The 22,020-nt window shown below is 44.4% G+C and overlaps 1 protein-coding gene across 1 annotated transcript in view; it reads right to left on the minus strand.

The window, feature by feature from the left end:
• Positions 1–330: 330 nt before the first annotated feature.
• Positions 331–22,020, minus strand: part of ZFTA (zinc finger translocation associated) — a 130,520-nt gene continuing 108,830 nt past the window's right edge. Inside the window, exons 5-6 of the mRNA XM_078660455.1 lie at positions 19,782–20,387; positions 331–1,514 (exon numbers count right to left, since the gene is read on the minus strand). Of these exons, the coding sequence (XP_078516581.1) occupies positions 982–1,514; positions 19,782–20,387 (1,139 nt within the window). The 3' untranslated portion in view covers positions 331–981. The remainder of the gene's footprint in view (positions 1,515–19,781; positions 20,388–22,020) is intronic.

Genomic DNA, 22,020 nt, shown 5'->3' on the forward strand with positions numbered 1-22,020 from the left:
GTCCTTTCAAGGAAAGGTAATGGACTTTCAAAGCTTGGAGGTGGAAGGAAAGTAATGGTCGTGTTTGCAGGTATGGAAGAGATGTTCCAGTTCCTCTCCTCATCCTAGCAACAGTGAGATAGGCTGAAGCAATTTAAAAAACAGTATCACTTGCCTAGACTGGGGTGTCAACTGTTAAAGGCAAGAAAGAGAGGTTAGTTAATACTATTTACTGCCATATGCTTTAGACAATCATTCATTTAAGAAGGCTCGTGGTGACAGTCTTGGTTTTGCCATTCCAGATTTTGACCTACGGGTAAAGGCAGACACAGCAAATGAGCCAACGTCATGTGTTCCCAAATAAGTAATTTATTTCAGGGTTTTCTTTCGTGTGGTCTAGGACCGCTCTGGTTATAGCACACTTTCACAAGTCTTTGACAGTCAAAAGAGTGGAGTAATTTCATTACCCTGTGGCAGGGGTTCTGTACAAGATTAGACAACACAAAGGAGAACATTGTAAGTGAGCAGGTCAACTCATAGTTCTACCATGCCAAAGGTCACCTGACACATTGGCTTCAAAACAGAAGTCTTAACCGAACCTAAATCATGAGATTACAGATTTAGATTCTGGGTCACAGTAATTAAAACAATAAATAAATAAACACAAATCTGCAATTTAATTGCATAACATGTAAAGATCAAGTCAAGATAGGCCTCAGGCTCTATTCTGCTAGCAAATCTCTCTTGTGTTCAGACTGCAGCATCTTCTTGAAACTTAAATTTTGGTTTGGCTCCATTTCTAGTTCTTCAGAAATGGATGAGTTTGTCACATAACAATTCTCTCCGACGTAGAACAATTTTGTGCTGCTGTAAGTCATGATGGAGACAACAAACCAATCCCTTTCATTACAATTAATCATCTTTCACAATTAAAAAGGTCACCAAATGGTGGGAATGTATCTTCTGGAAATCGTAATAATAAAAATCAAATGTGCCAGGATTCTAGATCACAATCACATCGTCTGGGTCTGTAGTCAAGGGTGTGTTGCCAACACTGCCGCAGGCAGGGTGCGGTGGGTGGGGCTGGCCGGGATCAAGCTGTGACTGCTTGAAGCATTCCCCAGAGTGAATGTATTGCCCTGCCATTTCACTGTAGGCGTCCACGATGCGCTGCCTTTCTTCTGGGTTGAACTCCACCGAGTAGGGGTGGACCTGCACAATGTGACGCTTAATTGTACTAACTTTCAGTGTCGCCAAGGTTCCCCCGCACACCATGCAGATCAGTCCTTTCCGCCGACAGTCATAGTCCATCATGTACTCTGTCCGCCAGCGTACCTGGTAGTAGCGCTGTTGATTCTTGAAGGACGTTGTGTTGCAGGCTTCCTCCGTAGGCTGCTCTACAACCTTGGGAACGATCTGTGCAAGTGTTAGTCTTTTTGTGTTCTTCTTCTTCTTCTTTGTGTCGTGCTCACTAGTTGGCAATTCCCCACTGGGTGGTAGTTCCTTACTCTTTGGTAACTGCTCACCCAAATCATCTGTGGAACAGAAAAAGAAGGTCGATTTACAACCAGAGACTGACTGCACGTATACATTACATCAGTTATGTGCAGTATTAGAGGAGATTCACCAAATCTGCATCACAAGACCGTTTATCAAGACATTTTCAATCATCTTGGTAGGCATTAACTTTAAGCAACACATTTCAACAATGTCAGATAGAATCACAGTTTCTTTTTTAATCTTTTTTCCAATACCCTTTTTTACTATTTCTATTTTGTTCTGCCACAACTTAACCAGAGATTCCACTTATGCAGCTCGCCTCTGCTGTATGCTTCGTTTTTCGTATTGACTATGAAAATATGTGCTTTCCAATAAGGGTCTCATTACGAGAGGCCCGTAAATCCGTATGGTTACCAAGGGCCAATCATGTTTCCCATGGAAAATTCAGCAGCATATTGCAGAGTAAAATAAGAAATGAGTGCAGGAAATCAGATTCGGAATTGCAAATTCCCCTGGTATCTCCACAATGCTCAGTAAATTTGCAGGGTTCCTCTCGTTTCCTGTTAATTCTGCACCTCTTGGTTAACAGAGTCCCCAGTATTGTTAAATATGGGGGGTACAGACATAACACCCATGCACGGGGGATACTCCTAAAAGGACATATTTATTAGGGTTTATTAAGTGCATGGGATCCAAAAGCGAGCCTGCCAGCCATCGGACTAACAGTCTCAATACAAATCACAAAATTCCAAAATAATGAGAATGCTGAATCAACACCCGTTTGAGAATGTTGGATCAGCATTTCCTTAACAAGAAATAAGATTTAACACTACTTTCTTAAGGAAAACATGTATCTATCTATAAAACATACAATCAACAATAAGTTAATAGCACTAGTGAAATCACAGCTGATAACATCTTCCTACTAATCCACCACATAATAATTTAGCAACCTAGGAACCAATCTGGTAATCCTTTAATGTGGACCCAAAGATACAAGAATACTGGTGTCATCCAACTTATTGTTGCAACCATTCTTCACACCTTTTAAGAGACATGTGGGTAATTTCACCACTTTTGAATGATTCCACACATTCCCATCACTCAAAAACACTGTGTAGGGATTCAATTTCCTCACTAGAAGTTGTTTTGAAAACTTACAACAACCCTTTGTTACCCTTCAGTCCCTTTCGTACACGCAGCAAAACAAGTTTCTTCTCTAAGCAAGTTCCTTGTGGCTCTTTTAAGGCATTATCACCTGCATTTTTCCTTTCGATCACCTTAGATAATACCACTCTATATTTCCTTCCTCTCATGACCACAAAAGGTATGCTCCCACTAACACTGCTAGATGTTGTGGGATACACCCATACAAACATGCTTACAATACTCCTCCACTGACCGCCTAGACACAAAGCCAACTGCAATCCTTCCTTAAGAGTCCTGCTCCACCTCTCAACATGAGCATTGCTCTGGGGATAGTAAACAGATGGTCTATCAACTCAAACCCATTCACACTTAAAAACATCCTTCATGACCGGTGATACAAACTGTACTTTTATTGTCTGTAACAACGTTCTTCCCTCTCTTTCCTACATTGTACGAGGTCACTTGGTCGAAAACTTAACATTCAACCACCTTGAATGATAATCAACAACTACCATGGCATATTTGGGACAAGATCCCACACACTGTACAGTCTTGAAACGTCCAAACCAATTTTCTTCCATTGGGCATCCATTCTCTGCGACTTGTTACTCCAAGCACACGGCAATAAATCTCTTATGGTTCTGTCTCCATCACAGTCTAAACCAGGCAACCAATACTCAATCTCACTATGCGCTTGGCCGCACTCGTTCCAATATGTCCCTCATGGGCCATATTCAAAATTCAGCTCCTCAGTACTTCTGGGCACCATTAACAACTCTTAACAATATATCGCCCACAACTGATATCTCTGGGCTGTCATTACTAAAAGACGGTGCCATCCCCTTTTTGGTCATCCTACAGACATATGTCTTTTGACCCCCTGCAATACCTTATCTTTTTTTTTTGTAAAACTTTTTATTGATTTTTCCAAACAACACAGATACAGTAACTATGTAATTCAACCCACCCATCCCCTAACACCCCCCTGTCCCTCCCTCCCGCTGCGGTCACTGGCTTAAGGAATTATACAACACTCATTCATCCTTTCCAGTTCTTTTCAAATTTCTTCGAACATCCCTTTCCGTTAAAACGCCTTATCTTGCACATAGCTAATGTCCATTTCAATTTCCCAGTCCTGTAACATAGGAGCCACAGTGGATCCCCATGTTCGCGCCACTTCTCTTGGCCAAGAGAAAACCCAAATTGATTAATGTGCGCTGATAATAGGTTGCATCCAATTCACTCCAAATTCCTAGCAGTATCAGGGAGGCCTTTGGGGGTAATCTGAACATCAGTAGCACCCTCTAATCGATGGGTCACACCCTCCCAGAATTCACCTAGTTTCGTGCACTCCCAGAGTGTATGTACAAATTTCCTCTACTGTGTACACTCCATCAGACAGTTCTCATCCAGTGCCTACCCTATTTTAAATAGTAAAACTCTGGTATAATATACCCTATGCAGTATTTGTAACTGAATCAGTCTGTATCGGGCTTTAATCACTGCTTGTCTGTGGTATTGCAACGCCTCCCCTCAGTCTTCATCCTCCATGTCTCCAACATCTCTCTGCCATCGTACCCTCATGGAGTTAATCTCTCTTTGTATATTCCTCATCAGGTTCTGGTAGGTGAGAGATATTACTTTCGTTAGCATTGGCCCCTCCAGTAACCTATTCTCTAGGCAGGAGGCCTCAATTACCTCTTTATCCGACGCAAGCCTAGCTTGTAGTGCGTGCCTTACTTGGAGGTACTGAACGATGTGGGAGTGCAACATCTCTTTTTATTTTTAAAGATGTATAAATGGCACCACTTCACTGGCATCCTGCACATCTGCCAACGTGCTTAGCTCTATTATATCCCAGTTACAGAAGCTCTCATTGACAGATACAGTTGTGCGCCTATCCACAATGGAGTCTTGGGGGTGAGGAGCCCCCACCATCCCATCTTTCTATGAAGCTCATGCCATATGTCCACTTCCTGGTTCGGCACTGAGGGGGGATTTCCCTCCAGTCCTCTGCCAGAGAAAACATCCTAATTCCCAGATATTTAAACCACACCCATTCGATTCTGAGTGGCACTGGGAGGAAGTCCTCTGCCCCCCGCATTGCCATCAGGAAAATCAGGATTTTTCCCTAGTTACTTCGCAGTCCGAAACATTACCCACAAACTCCAAATATTTCACATACCATTTCCAGTGTCTTATCTGGTTGGCAATATATGGTAGCACATCATCTGCATATAGTGAGAAACGATCCTCCCGGGGAGGGTCCCATCTCCAACCATCCACCCGCATATCTACCCTTACCAATTCCGCTAAAAGATTTGAGGGCCAGCGCTAAAAGCCTTGGTGACAGAGGGCAACCCTGTCGCATTCCTTTCTCAATCTGGAACGGCGATGAGAGGACCTTCTTCAATTTTAGTTGCGCTTTAGGCTCCGTGTAGAGCAGTAGGATCCAGGCCAGAAACTTTGGCACAAATCAAATGTTTTCCAGGACTGCAAGCATATAGGGCCATTGCACCAAATCAAATGCCTTGTGGATGTCAAGAGACCACAGCCAGCGGCGCTCCCACTTCTTCAGCCACCATCAAATTGTTTTGCAATTTCCTGAGATTACGTTGGGTGAATCTGTGGGGAATAAACCAAGTCTGATCTGGGTGCATCAAATCCGGGATCACTCTCCTGAGTCTATTTGCTAATGTCTTTACTAGGCTTTTCGCATCTACATTTAATAGAGATATAGGTCTACAGGAGTTTCATGCATCTGGGGGCCTCCCTGGTCTTAGAACCGGTATCACTGTTGCCATTCTGTAATCTCGTGGGAGTTTGCTCTGCACATATGATTCGATGTACATCTTGTGGAGTGGGGTGGGGTACCAGTTTTGTTGATACGCAGTGCAAGCACTCTACAAGGAGGCCATTCTGCTCTGGCGCCTTCCTGGATTGTATTTGCAAGATTACCAGCCTCTCCTCCCACTCCATTAAATCTTCATCTAGCTCCATCCCCAATACCATATACAGTCATCTGCAAGGGCAGTCCCTAACAAATTTACTCACCTCCTACCTTTCTCCTTTGTGCTCTATCTCACAGAACCTACTCATAGATACTGCTATGGCCTCTGCTATGCTGTCACTACCTCGTATTCTCTCTCCCGTTGGATCTATAAACTCAGTGATATGTGATCTAGCAGCGTCTCCCGTTGCAAGCCATGCCAAGAGTTTGCCTTCGTTAGATGCCACATCATACAGTTGCCTTTATAGGGCCAGACTATTCTGTTTAACCTTGTTAATCACCACCAGTCAATATTCTTCCCTTTTCCTTAGAAATATCTGATTTCACTCAACTCCTGAGTCTTACAGGAGCTGTATCTCCCTCTCTAGTTCCAAGCCTTCACGCTCCAGCTTCTGTATACTCACTACCTCCCTAGAGGTTATTTGCCCCCTTACAGTAGCCTTATAGGCCTCCAAAAGGGTGGCTGCATTGCTAACTGTATTTGCATTTACTAGGAAGTACCGTTCTGTTATCTCTGGAAGTCTCTTTACCTCAGTCGATGAGGACAGACGCAAAGCTACCAAATGCCATTCACTCCTGCTTGGTCGTAGGGTATGTATTTTCACTTCCAATAGGGAGTGGTCTGATATTACCCTTGTTTGGAAGGTAGCCTCTGTAAATCTAGATATAGTCAGGGCAGGCGTAAATACACAATCTATGCAGGAGTGCATATCATGCACACCTGAATAATAGGAAAATCTCTTCTCCCGTTCATGCAGGGAGAGCCAGACATCCTCCATACCTAGGGCTCTGATAAAGTTCCACAGTTCCCTTCCATGGGTTGGCTGTACTGATCTAAAATAAGTCTGATCCATCTCTGGGTCTATAATCTTATTAAAGTCCCTCCCCCATTACCAGTGGGACCAATGCCAGTATGTTACTTACTGCCCTCAGGGTTTCAATCTGTAGACCCAGTGAGGCAAAGTATTAACGCAAAATGTTCTATCTCCCGTTTTCTTAGAATCACCACATAGCGAACCTAGGTATCCATCCCTTCTTTGTCATCACAATCGGGATGGAATTTTTAAGCAGTATCGTCACCCCTCTAGATGCTGTGGTAAACCATGCGTGTTCAACCACCCTCTATCTCTCGCTCCCCAATGGTGGTGCATGATATCCCTTCATATGAGTTTCTTATAAAAACACCACATCAGGGGAATATTTTGTGGGCGCTTTAGTTACTGTTAACATTCGTGTCAAACTATTTACCTTTACAAAGCATAACATACTCCCCCCAACTCCCACCCTACCCTATCTTTCCGTGTTCCGGTCTTGTAAATGGCCACCCCATAAACTCATGGTACGTCGTTCGCACCCCCCCCCAACTTGTATTATCTTCTTCATTCGACAAAGGTCCAGAGTCTGTGGTGGCAAGGCATGGACAGTGAGGCTTCTAAAGAACATCTTCAAAGCTGGACATTTTCCCCTTGGCTAGTTATCGGATGCAGGCAGGAAGAAGGCAGCCCCCCACTCAATCAATATGTGTCTATGGAGGTGGTCAAATTACATCCAGAGGTCATTGGCATCACCACAGATGGCGGTGTCTCTCATCCAGAGGCCCCAGATTCAGATTTGTCCTCGTCCGTGTCTTCCCCCTTATCCCGGAGAACATCCCATCTTGTGCCCCTGTGCATGGTGGTTCGTCGTTGTAAGGCCTCCCCCCTATTTTTGCCCTTTCGATCTCAGTCTGATCCTTGGATAGTCTCTGGGACAATTTCTTCCGCAACTTATGGCACCTTTTCTCTTCACTCCATCCTGCCGTGGGGTGATCTCCATGGTCTCCCGGCAGGGGCAGACATCCTTGACGCTCCAGCCAGTCACAGACTAAACCTAGGGTTGAGAAGACGTACTTTTCACCGTCTAGCTTGACCCAGAGTCTTGCAGGGTAATACAACGCAAATTGACTAACCAGGGTCCTCAGGTGCCGCTTAACTGCTAGGAACATTTCTCTCAGTTTCTCCACCACTGTGGTATAATCCGGATACAGCGTGACAGAGGCCCCCTCCAGCTCCCAAGGCTCATGCATCCAGCCCTCTGTAGAGGAGCATCTCTGTAATTTAATAGTCATGCCACCACCTAGGGGGATGTTCTGGCTGTGGCAGAAGGCCCGGCACCCAGTTCACCCTCTCTACTGTGAACCATTTACAGGGCTTCACCTCAAGAACCCCAGCAGCAAGCCAGTCCTCTAAGTACAGTTCCAACGATGGGCCCTCGCCCCCACCAGGAGACACCACTTTAACATTGTTTCTCCAGCCCAGCCCTCTGCATCGTCAATTTCCGCTCGTACCAGGGCAAATTCTTTTTTAAGCTGTGAGACATGATCTCCATGATCCAACACCGTGGGCCAAGTCTGGGCAAGTGTAGAGTCCGTTTCCGCCACTCTGTCTACCACTTTCTTATGATCGTACCTGAGAAGGTTCACATCATGGGCTACTGTCTCAATCTTTCTAACACCTCTTTAGTGTCCTTAATAGCTGCTAGGATAATTACCCTGTGGGATTCCAGTGCTTTCACCCCTGTTGGTGGTATTTATTGCGCCAACGCCCCCAGTGTTCTGGATGCGTCCACCCCCTTAGGTGGTTCCACAGGTTTATTTTGCACCATTGTGTGTTTCTACTTCCCAACCAGAGGGGCAGAGAGGCTCCCACCGGTCCAGAAATCGTTCACTCCAGTAGCCACGTAGGCCAAGACCCAGGGGACCTTGTCACTTTTTATGGGGGAGAAATTAACAGGGCCGCCACCTTTGGGCTGTGGTTTGAACCTTGGGCTTCAAAGCACATAGACCCTGCTACCACTGCTCCCTGGGCATGAGCACCCCTCAATCATACTAGTTCCCCTCAGGACGATCAACAATGCAGATGTCAGGGCCTGTTCCAAGGCCTTTTTGGCGCTGGTAATCCACCTCCCACAGCTCCTCTTCTTCGTCGTTAGGGGGAATAACCAGAAGTCATTGCCTTTCAAGAGCCAGGGCGGTCTGGGGTCCATATATGACTCACACCACACAAAAGAAGAACCCAGTTAGGGTAACTCCCTCCTCTCCTGCCGCTCCTTTTCAGGAGCTGTGGCTATGTGGTGCTATTCCCCAGGGCCTCCTGGGCCTCACTGTAGTGCCTCATTGGCATGTAACATATTGTGTGTTTTTGTAACACGCACGTTCACCCGAGAGTATCTTGGCACTGAATAACAGATGTAGATGTAAGCACTCCATCATCGTTAATATATTCATGGGTCCCATCGTGTCAACAGAGGGCTGAATGCTCACCTCTAACCTCAGTGGATCTACAGGCGAGAACACCTTCAATCTTGCCCCAGTCAGAGCACTGTGGTGGGTAGATAATCTCCCCTGGGGTCCTTAGGCCTTACCGTCTCCTCGGCACGGGTGCAGGGCAATGCGATGCGTGCAGGGATTCTCCCTGCTGCGGCACCTCTGCCGCAGCCTTCTCTCACTGTTTGCAATGTGGCACTTGGAGAGAGCCTCCGCCCGCGCCGCACACAGCTCCTTCAGGGCGCCATGTTAAATGCAGGGCTTGCGCTGGAGGAGTGTTGCTCACCAGCCTTTACCTCCTATTCAGTGGCCCTGGTGCCATGTCCCAAATAGGGCACGCCTGCCACCGCCTGGACAGATCTGCGGTCTGCCCGGTCAGGCTATGTCAGGAGAAATTGTCTCATGGCGGCAGTCGCCTGTCAGAGCTCAATGGTTACACCGCTGCTGTTATGGTCCGCAGGCCAGGCCCCCACCACCTTATCTTCCTTTTCAGCTTGAACCCATTCATCATGTGATCTATATCCTACAGTGATCATGCTTACATTTGCCTAAATGCCACTCCTCTGCACCATCCAAGCATTCTTCAAGCCCTTTCTCTGGTAACTGATACACACAATCAGCCACAATGTTTTTCTTGCCTAGAACAGATTCCATCTTATAACAATACTCCATTTACAAAACCCTTTGCAGAATCTTGGAAGGAGCTTGGTTAGTTCCCTAGTTCGTGAAAATGTCCACAAGGGGACGATGGTCCGTCTGAATAAAAAACTCAGTACCCCATACAAACTTTTTAAAGAGCTTCACACCGGACCAACATACCAATGCTTCCCTCACAATGGTGGGAAATGATAGTTCTGCATCTCTCAAGATTCCTCTTCACCATCCCAGTATTGCATTACCACAGCACCCAAATCCACACTACTGGCATCTGTCCAGATGATGCTTTGATCATGCCTATCAAAAGGCCTCAACGCAGCAATGCTCCTCGTCAGATATGTAAATTATTTCTTACACTGGGTACACCACTCGAATTTTGCATTTTTTAACAAACTTATGCAAAAACTTTGTTTTGCTTACGAACTCTGGAATAAAGCAAGAATAATATTCTGCAAACCCCCAAAACGATCGTAGTTGATCCCCTTTCATTTGGGCGAATGGGCATCCTCAAATTCCCTCACTAACTTTAACTTTCATCCAGCCAATTCCCAAGATATTCAACGCCTTTCACATCAATTTTACGTTTGTTCAACCGGATAGTCAATCAAATTCTTTGCAAAATATCTTACACAGTGTCCAGGCCTCTATTATGGGTTTCTTTATTTTCACGGAACAACAAAATATCAACCTGGATAGAAGTCACATTCCTCATTCCTTTGAAAAGTTGATGCACTGCCCTTTGTAAAACAATTGAAGCCGATGCTAATCCTCAAGGGATGCGCTTGAATTGATAAGCTCCTTTTGCAGTAAGGAATGATGTGAGAGGTCTGGAGTCAGACTGAAAAGAGATTTAATGATATGCCAACAACAAATCTAAAGTGAAGAAAAACTAAGTGCTCTTGATTGTCATCAGCTCAATGTTCGGCATAGAATGTCTGTCCAACCAAATTGCCCTATTGTGGTCCAAAAAACGGTCCACACACAACCTTAAATCCCCATTAACATTTTGTGTCAAAACCACAAAGCCAACCACTCAGATGACTCCATTCCCTCGATAATATCCTCTTCGCACAATATCTGGAATTCCTTTTGCAAAGACTCTCTCATCACCAAGGGCACACAACTGGGTTTCTGCACTTGGAAATCACTCCTCCTTTCAAAATGATCTTGTGAGCAAACCCCTTTAGCAACCCCAACTTATTCTTAAAAAACCCAGCAAACTTTTCTTCTCAAACATCATTCGAACATGTTTTCCTGGAAGTATGCTCCTAAAACGTGATCAGGGTGAATTTGATCTTATTGTATAACTAAGTCTCTTCGCTGCGTCCACCCCAGCAAACAAGATCCATCTCTCGCAATGTAAACATTTTAGATTGGGAATTTCAGGTACAGCTTGGTCCAAATGAGGCACATTGTCCTGAGCAAAACGTGCCTCCAGTGCTCACTGTGCCACTGGAACCAAGCTATAACTGGCTGATGAGCTCTAATAAGATGAAACAGGCCTAGGGTTGCTTGTGTTCCAGTGCAGGGAGGATCTGGCTTGGAAGTTCAGGCTGGACTGTTCCCACTGGACAGGGTCAACACTGATTTGCATATGACTGGGTCCAAACTCAGGTGGCACAGTGGGCAAAAAATAACTGATCAGGTTGCAACACAGAGCGGATTGCCAGTGGCTGGGATTAATTCAAGCATTTCGCCCATCAGTTTGTTTTTGATGCCCTAATTGTGATGGGTTTGACCAGATGTGGGTCCCCTGTCCACTGTGCCACTGGACCCTAGCTATACGTCGCTGATGAGCCCTAATAAGGGCGAAACCAGTCCTGGGTTGCTTGTGTTTTAGTTCAGGGAGACCTGGCTTGGCAGTTAGGGCTGGGCTGTTCCCTCTGGAGCAGGGTCAAGACGGATTTCCATATTGCTGGGTCCCAACTGAGGTGGCATGGTGGGCAAAAAACGATGGCTTGGGATGTGGCCCAAGCGATTGCTAGCGGTGGAGATTAATTTAAGCAATCCATCCATCACTTTGTTTTTGATGTTCTTCATAAAGTGTCATTTTCTGGAAATTCATTGTAGGACTTTAAAGGACTGAAAGAATATTTTCATTCTTAGCATGATGTACAGAAACAGTCAAGTAAAGCAAAGTCTTGCCCTGTCAAGTTACAGTTTGCCTATTAAAAAGAAATACCTTAATGTTTTACACCCATTTCCGAGGTGATCAGCATTTTATTAGCTCACTTGCATGACATGGTATATTTTAGTTTGCATTCACATCTTGATCATCTTGCAGAATTCTGCAAACAGCTTTAGTTTTAGACAAAGTGGAGGCACTAAATATTTGAACAAACAGATAACCTCATGATGGTACGGCCCTTGTCCATTGTGATATGGTTCCAAAGATTTCAGGGTGACTTCGCTAATGCAATAAAGAGTGAGGCCGTATAGCCTATTCTAACCACATGGTGCTTATAAGTCAAATTAAGCAATAAGTGTGTAAAATAAACACAAACACATCATGTGACCTGGAATAGTTATGTGCACTCAAACAAGAGTTGAAACAGAAGGGAGTAAGTTGTCTTACATGCATATGAAACTTCCAATACAGAACAAGCAGGGAGCCGGCGGATTTGTTTGGTGGCTGTTAAGAGGCACAACAGAGTGGCAGCATTTGCTTGACCGTTGTGCTGGCAGCCAGGAGTTACATTTATGGAGTAAATTTTACTGCATGGTTCTGTATGCAGGAATGACATGGCCATCACCTATGAAGCAAAGGGGTGTTTAATATACCTATGGCATTTGTGGAATATGCAGAAGATTTAACCATTACCAGAACTGTTTCTGCTGCATGAAAGACCTGTATGTATGTGTAGAGGAAACGTGGTAGGAACATTTGGCCTAATTTACCTTTATACCAGTCACAAAACGTGGTTGCAATATGCACAACTAACTTTTGGGAAATATATACAATTTTATTAACTGACCTGTGTACTAATAAGTCAGCTGACAAAATACCGAATCACAGAGGTTCACAAAATGACCTGCCTACTTAATATTGATTAAACAGATTACAATTTGCGAACTCTGTTATTGGCTCCAATTACAAGAATGGTGGCCTGCTAGGCACAGCAGACCACCATCCCTATGACTGCATTCCAAAATGTTTTTTTTTTTAAACAAAAGAAAAGCAGGTCATGATTTTAGGTACCGGCAGTGCGCATGAGCTGCTTAGGTGGAGACCTCTAGGCATCGAGCCAAAAATGTGCACGCATTACATTGCTTTCAATGGCAACGCGTGCACGTTTGGCGATTCCCTTGCGGGAGCGAGCTTTGGCAACATCTGTTTGTAATTAACTTGCAAACAGATGGTGCCCCTGCTCACTCCCGCAAGGGAAACGCTGTGTGTACTCTCGGCAGCACTCCCCCCCCACCCCTCCCACTTGTTAACCTGCGGGCTACCCTGAGAGAGTTTTTTTCCCATTTGTTCTGTTTGCGGCGCGCTTTAGCAGCATGTTTCTAAGCAGTACTTGTGGGCTTGAAAATAACTATTATTTTAGCCATGTTGCATGCCGCACCTTTACCCTATTAACTTCCATTTTCTATAGTTATTTATTGTGCATTTCTAGAATGGTCCAGTATATGTGCATAGTGTCTGCACCCCTCCCCCAGTCTGCCATTTCCCTGTCTGTGCACAAGTGCAGATCTCTTTGCTATCAAGATACCTCGAGCCCGGCGACTCCTTTGTTCGGTCCTAGCTATTGGGCCATGAGAACGGTGCATTCTGGGACTTGTAGTGTCTCTTTTCACGTTGTACTGTAAGCCTTCTTTTCCAACATGACCCCTGTGGCTGCGATCTTTGAGAGGTCCTTTAGGTGGCTAAACTAGTAGCTATATACAAAGAGCCCCCAGTCATGCATTGCGGGGGTAGCAGGCAGCTCGGGGTCACGTGTTGGTGAGTGAAAAGACACTCGGCAGCTTCGTGTTCCCTCAACCTTTTTCTACGAATTCGCTTTTTCTGCAGTTTTTTCAGATATCTGTTCATGAACCTCAGATTATTAAAACCATATTCTTGCTAGGCTACGAAGCGGTTTTAGTTTTTTTTGTTTACTCGTGTGGTTTATTTTTTTTATCCTTTGCAGCATTAACCGTATTTCAAATTCTATATGTTAAACCCCAGGGACCACTGTTTTACATATATCAAGCGGGTGCTCGCATGTCATTCACAGGGCAGGGATCAGTGAAAAGGACAAGAAAGTATAATTGGAAAAAGTGCTTTGTGGGGGCGGCGGTTCAGTGGGTTTGGGTGGGGGCAGGGGGGGCTTTTGATAACTGTTTTAGGAACAAAGGGGGACTTGAGGGGCTTCTTTGCTGTTTCCTGGTTGGAACTAACAGGTTTAAACTGTAACCACGTCTCAGCCCCTGATTCACTGTGTGGTAACGTCACGTGCCCGTTTTTGGAAAGGCTGGGCCCAAATGGGAACTTTTTTTTTTCTTCTGGTAAATGAATCGGTAAAAACAAACCTCCCACCCTGAGCTGCTCTTGTCAGCATTTCTTTACCCGCCTGTTAGCCCTTTTTCTGTGACTTTAGTGAGTTCTGGCGCCAGAAGTTGTCAGAGGCAACATCAACTGTTGCATGGCTAAACACTTATAAGGTCCCAAAGGAGAGACCCTATTGGCTATGCCAATGCTGGTTTTAATAGGAACTAGTGCAGCTTTAAAAAACAATTCTGTTTTAGGGAACTTCATGGGGAGCAGGATATTGTCCCCTTGTACAATGCCTGCTCCAGCTTGAGGCTGCCAACATGATTCCCAAAGGGGAAAGAGTCCTAAGAGGAGCCCTTCCCCTTTCTGAATCAGTAACCACCACAACTTGGGGGCCGGTAAATCATCAACGGTTCGCAATCGTCATAGTTGTAAACGTACACCTTCTTTTCCGAATCGGAAAAAGGAGAGAGATGCCCCTTGCACACCCTCTCCTATTTGAGAATTGGAAGAGGTTTACAAAAGCCATTTTACCAATCAGAAAGGATTTTCCGACTCATTAAGGGGTTTCTTTACATAAAGAAAAGCCCTTTTGAGGTTGTTACCCCTTAAATTTGTGTGAATCTCAGGGTACGCAATCGTAAAGAGCTTTGTACATCAGACCGTTTGAGACTAGAAGGTTTCCACAGTAAGTCTGTACCACACTGATTGGTGGAAAGATAGTCCATACAGAGTAGCTTTTATATTGTCCGGGTACTGACAGCTTACGCAAATTTAAATCTTTGCAACAGTTGGAGAAACTGCAAGCTCAGTTTCATGTGTACGTTTATGCGCTGAAACAAATGGATCAGATTTTTGACAATAAAGTCAATACTGTTTTCACAGTTTTAGGAAAAAATTAATGGTATCCATGCATTAAAGTACAGCACCAAAGTGAGAGACTAATAGTGGTGGTTCTCTTCATTGATGCCACATATCATTTATGAACATGTTCAGTATTTAATAAAAAAGATGATCTGAGAACCTGATGCAATAACCTCCATTCCCCCCACAACGACCACCAGGTACACTTCAACAAGTATAATGCGGGGAAAGCTCATTAACTACACTTCGACAGGTCAAAACAACTGAAGTAAATGCAGTGAAAGAACATTAACTGCACTTCGTCAAAACAGCTGAAGTATAATGCAGGGAAGGAACATTCACTACACTTAGACAGGTCAAAACAGCTGAAGTATAATGCAGGAAAAGCCCATTCACTACACTTAGACAGGTCAAAACAGCTGAAGTATAATGCAGGAAAAGCCCATTCACTACACTTAGACAGGTCAAAACGGCTGAAGTATAAGGCAGGAAAAGCCCATTCACTACACTTAGACAGGTCAAAACAGCTGAAGTATAATGCAGGGAAAGAACATGAACTACAGTCGACAGGTCAAAACTGCTCAGGCATAATGCAGGGAAAGCCCCTTAAATTCTAAGATGTGTAGATTTTAGTAATGAAAAGAACAATATCTGCATGTTATGCCACATTTTGAAGAATACAATTCGTAGTAACTGGAGGGAAGTATTGCATCCAAGTAATTCAGGAACTCAGATTTGAGGGTATTAGTGTTCCAATGTAGCTAAGACAAAGTTCAGAAAAATGGGTATTAATTGTATGAGAATGCAGTCCGATGACAGGAAAGAGACTGGTGGGACTAGTGTCGTAATAACGGGTGAGTAGCGAGCTTACGAGTCCCCTGATTGAGGACCATGCAAATTCTACGACTTGTTCAACAGGGGATAGAAGTAGCACAATTAATGGGTGCAAGGGGCATTTCAACAAAGAGCGCCAGAAGCAAATCTAGACATATAGTGAATTGTGAAAAGGAAGCTCAAACACATAAGGAAATGTATGACAATATCCTGACTACAATCTGCGACACTGTACGGCTCAAAATGGTAAAAAGGTAAAGGGCCATTTTGTGGGCGTGCTACACTATTATGCAAAAAAGGACACATGACATATTGACCCAAGAAATGATGTTGATCATGCGAAGAACATGTTGCAGTTAAAAGCGCTCTGATATCCCGCTGGATCTTGTATGCGCTATATAAAACTTTATAAATAAATAAATATGTGGGAGGAGACTGTTTGATGTAGAACATTCCCAAAAGAGCATGCAGATATGTGAATGGATAATATGAATGGATGTGCATGGATTGTCTATGCTGTGGTGGCCACATCGAGAAACATCCTTTACCCCGCAAGCGTTACTCTGCATGCGATTACCCTGCTTTTTTTAAACTTCAAAATCTTTTACAACGCTGGGCTTTATACCGCAAACTATTACAAAGCATTCCCCAAGGTAACGCCCCAGTGGAGTTAAATAGTAAATTGTTTTGTAATGGGGAATGCGTTGTAATGGATTGCGTTGTAAAGCCCTGTATTGTAAAAGATTTTGCGGTGTAAAAACTGCGGGGTAATAGCACTCGGAGCAAAAGTGTGCGGGGTAAAGTGTCCTATTAGGCCACATCGGAGTAGTCTAGCTGTAAATTTAGACATTTGAGCCACACCAGAGGGGAATATTGTTCCAGATTAGAACAAGAGTTTGACATGTATATCTGTTAAGAAGACAATGGGTTATTTAAAAGCTGTGTTTAAGAAATAGATGGAAAGGCTGAAAGGATGTCTGAACTACATTGTATTAAAGAAGAGATCATTCACGTCATTATAAACTAGGAAATGTACCAATATTACATAATGAAAAATCGAATTTAATTTACATATTACCTTCCCCCTTCCTGGCTCTGCATCTGTCGCTTGCCCAAGGTCTTCACATTCGCAACATGTGGTCAGAATAAAGGTCACATTAATCTTTTGCACCTTCGGCCTACCTTACCCTGACTCCACAAAACGCGCTCTTACTGCACATTCAGTTGCCTACCAATTCTAAAGAGTAACTAACCATCTGCGATCCTCCCACTCATAGAACCACATCTTGTCACCCCAGACACCAAAGGGTCCTCCCTCCTTCATTACACCAATATGGATTGCAGATTCGCAGTGTTCACCTGCCTAGGTATCGTCTATACTCCAAAAACGAACCTCACCCTGTGTGCCACTAGACTACACAGACCGCTGGGAACAGTGAAGGTCTTCAGAAAGGGACAGTCCATGACCACTAGGATGCCACACTAGTGGCATTTACCGACAATGTAACATTAACCAACCTGTTCTTGTTGGGAAGAAGGTCCAGTGAGTGGCTTGGAAGTGATCGGACTCCCTGCTCCGTCAATTTTCTCTAGCTTTCCCTATATTTTAACTCCAGAGAACTTCACAATCTTTTAATACATTAGAAGTATTTCCCGATATGCTTTAAGTTCCAGCAGTCCCACTAGGATCTGACTGGGTGACCCCCCCCCCCAAAAGTTGACCCTCACACTGAGTGAGGGTGGCTACATCCCTCTCATTCCTGGCTATCAGGTGACTGGCATCAGGAGGTGCCAGCACTATTCTAGTCCATGGGCGCAGGCATTTTTACCTCTAACCCTGTAAAGATGTTGCATGCCAAATCAACATTGTAAAGCCCAGCCCAGGCTCTTGTCAACTGTCACACATGGAACAGTGGCTGTCTCTGCATGAGGGCAGATGAGTGTCGACCCCTGCCTGCTAGCAGACGTGCAGGAAAAATAAAATGGCAATGAAAAGATTTTATTGCCATTTTATTCTTCCGACGTGCGCATAGCAGCAGTCAGCAAACCCCTGGACCAGAGACATAAGGGGCGTGTCCTCTGCTGACAAGGTAGGAGCATTGTCTGGCTGGATGCTCCAAAGTGAGCATGTCACTTTGGCCGGCTGTCTTGGAGCAGCCAAAGTGACATGTGCACTTTGATCTCTACCCAGCTGTCTAAGACAGCTGAGTGGAGAGCTTCAAACACAGATCTACAAGGAGCGTCCACCAGCCCGCTCCCTCTAACCCAGGAGCATCTCTCATGCTGGTTAAGATCATGAGAGCAGCTTCCGGACTGGTTAGGGGAACTTGACTGCAGATTCAGAATTGGAACACCAAGAACGGCGGAGGACGTGCCGCATTGGTAAGTACTATTTATTTAAAATGCTATTCTAGTGTTTGTTTTTTTTTTTACTTTTGGAGGGAGGCGTGATTTACTTTGGGATTTTGGAGGAAGGGGGTAATTTTGTTTTTTAGCAAACTGGGGGGGGGGGCACTTCACTCGCCCCATCACTTTCAAAGGGTACCAGCCGCCCCTGTGTGGAACATGTGTAAGTGGCAAGGTGGTGGCAAGTGGGCGAGTGTATACTGTGCGTGCAATTTTCACAGCAAAATGTGAATCCATGGGTTTACTGTGTGGTTCACCTGCAGGCTGGCCAGGGTGAACATGGATGCCCACACGTTCCTACTTTTTGTTCTGTAAGACAGCCTCCCCAAAACTATTTCTACTAATAAATAAGACGTTTTCTAGCTCTGCCCTTTGTTCAGAGTGGGTATTTTTCAACCCGATCTGGGGAAACAAGCCAATCTCCATTTCTCTCATGTTGCTAGGCAATAATGGGCTTCTGTCGGACAACATCTCAGAACAAAATACATTGTTTTCTTGAAGAAGGTAATCTGGACAAGACTTTTTTGGCCTCTGACAGTTCTCAGAGGGCAAGCTGAATTACAAATTACAATCATTATTAATCTCATCACTTTCCTGTTGATTTGCAAACAATATTTTATCACTGTATTTCTGTTTAGCCTGTGATCTTGACATTCCTCCATAGCGTCCCCATAGTAACTGATAGGCCTCATGCTTTTAAGGGTAATTAAAATCATACAGCAGCCTCTTGCACAAAAGTATATTACGAAAAACAACTGATCCTGGTTTAGATTAATCCCTAGACTTGTTCTACCACGGGGAAGGCTGACTCAGTACGTCTTGCATAAGTTGCAGTGACTTGGCTGTCAAATGGAAATATGATTATATTTGATTAAACATTCATTTTTACACCAACATCTAATCATAAAACGACGATGATGGGCTCAAAACCCTTATTTCGATAGTCTTATTTAGCACCTCCATTCTTCCCTTTGCAAAATAAGGGAAGTAGCAATCCTCTGATAAAAGGAAACTAAAATGGAACTAAGGGTCTTTGTTGACAGTGTAATGTTGTGCCATTCGAGTATAAACTGTAAGCATGATGACAATAGCTTACCAGTTACCAGATACCATTTTAATGACCTTGATTCTCCCAATCTCCAAACTCTTTTGCATTGTTAAGCAACATCCTGCATGTCTTCCGCTGCTTTAAAAAAAATTTTTTTTTAAATATGCCGAATTCTCAGTTTCTCTTTAAAAGGGCTTTAAAAAAACTTGACTGATTGTAAATTAGTAAGGGCTTTCTAACTTAAGACCTTCCAGAATACTTGCAGCCTGAAGACGTTGCACGTTTTACAAGAATGTATCCTATCATATCATAAGTACACATCGAGGTCAGGATGTGGAGTAGCATATTCCTTCCCATAGATTTTGTAAAACAGTTTACAAAGTTTTGTCTTCTGAATGCATGACCCTTGTATAGACCCTTGAATAGTAATGTTACTAGCGGTACCTTTTTTTATAAAGTGTGTATATTAAGATCTATTTCTTTCACACAAGTTAGACTTCGACGGATCGAGCCTGCACTTCCAAACAGCAAGTTAAAGTAAAACCAAACACATTACCAGAAATCTCCACACACATTTTGTTGTCGTTCTTAGTTGCTGGAACCGTGTCTGCATTCGCCATGCTGCTGCTGGAATTATCCTCAGCTATCCTATGGGCCCACTCTTCCATGATGACTGCCTTCTCCTGGTCGCTCAGGTAAGTGGTGTCTGGGTGCTTCTGCTGAATATGCATTTTGATGGTACTGAGTTTTAATGTCGGCATTGAACATCCACACACCATGCACACCAGCCCATTCTTTCCGCTGCTGTAATCCATCATGTACTCCAGCCGCCATTGGTCCTGGTAATAGTTGCCCTGGTCCCGTCCCAGGCTTCGGTCTCTGCTCCCGCCTCGACCACGGCCACGGCCTCTGCCTCGGCCACGGCCACGGCCCCGGCCCCGGCCGCGTCCACGGCCACTGCCCCGTCCCCTCGTCTTGCCGAAACAGAAGTTCCAAGAGGCTGCTTTAACGCTGTCTTTACCACTTGTGTTGTCCACAATGATGGAGGACGGTTGGCTACTGGAGCTGCTACACACCAAGGCTTCCGGAGAAGGTGGCTTGGCAGGAGTGTCGATGCTTCCATGAACAGCAAAGTCCTTAGGAGTTGGCGTTTGCTCCCCCTCTGCCAGAAAATGGAAGAAAAATGTCAATACCCAGACTAATTGCATTACTTTTACTTATACATTCAGGTTAAAAACATTCACACTATCTGTTTTTTTCATAGTTACTAGCAGCAAAGTCAATGTTTTATTTTTCATGTCTTACAAATTAAGAACCAACCATGTTTGACGCTAATAAAATTATGCAGTTTCTCCAAAATTACAGGGTGTCTCAAATGATCAAAAGCGGCTCCACTGAACTGTTCAAAAGGTCTCGAATGTTTACAACACACACATGAGAATAGACCACAACAGTACCTGTGAGCAAAGGCAAAAACAGAGAGCATGCAGGAACTGCATCGACTGTAAGAGCTAGTGCTTTCATCTCAAGATATTGAACGGTCAGAAAGCGGATATTATTAACACAAACCATATATTTACAATGAAAAACAATAGGCTATATATCCTCACTTAAGAATTCAGGATTCTTGAACCTGGTTATTCACATTAATTAAGGTGATCTCTGGATCGGTTATTCAAGGCTCACATTTACATTTTGGGGATGCCAGCCTGTTTCAGTATGGCATATCCTTTTTTTACTTCTTTATTCACCTCACAATGGAAACGGATAAATGCTGCTACATCTACAACAGAATGGGTCCAGAGGTTCCTCGGGAGTTTCTCACCTGAAGCCTATGGTAACCCCTTCTTGCAGCAGGTACCCACGTTCACATAATGCATCCTGGTGCAGGTTTGTAGGTACTCTAAAAGTTAACACCCAACTGGCAAAGGGACAGGTGAGTTTGTGGTATTTATCAGGGATGGGTGATAAATTCTGCTCCACTGGAGGGTTGGCAGACTTTCGTCCACTTCGCGTTAATCGTTTAAGCGTCGTTCAGGCCAAATTCCGCGTGGCAACGTTTATTTCTTGTGCGCGGCTCACCAGCGGTATGTTAGTGAGCCAGTATTGGCGTGCCCTAGTGCGATTTTCAGTAGCTAGGAGGTCACCTGGAGAGATTTCATCCAATGCAGGTGGTGGCAACCGTTTGCGGTCAGAAAGCTGCCGCTTGAGTAGAAAATCTACTCGAGCGGCAGCAGAATCAACTCGAAAAGTAGCGCCCTCGGGTGCACTACATGGCGCTGATTTTTCAGTGCGGAACGAGCTCCCAGCACTAAAAATCAGCACGAGCAGTGCAACTTGTTTAATTCCGCCTGTTCACAGAACTCTGTGAAATCATGCAGAGTTTTCTTGTAACTCCGTGAGTTCCCCCCACCCCTAGTATTTATGGGCAGTGCAATAGTGAAGACTAACCTTTCTATTGAATCTGCTTCACAGCCTGTAGTCTCACAAGTACTGCTTTACTGTCGCTCTAAAGGGCAGGTGGGCAGACTCTAGCCTTCTATCCTGGTTTGAGGGCAGGGAACGGCCTCTGTGAATAACTCGAAGATCATCTCCACCGACGAGTGGGAATGTGTAGTCGTAGAGAATGGAACATGAGTCGCATCGCTCTCTGTCTCCCTCTATAATGTAATGTCACTTCAAGGAATTATAGACCAAATCTTTGCTAATCCATAATTTATGGGTAAAGTTAATCAAAGCCGTCTTTGGAGATTGGCAAAGCAGCAACAGGCCAACAAGATGCGACAAACATGTCA

The sequence above is a fragment of the Lissotriton helveticus genome, chromosome 9, assembly GCF_964261635.1.
Source record: "Lissotriton helveticus chromosome 9, aLisHel1.1, whole genome shotgun sequence".
NCBI lineage: Eukaryota > Metazoa > Chordata > Amphibia > Caudata > Salamandridae > Lissotriton > Lissotriton helveticus.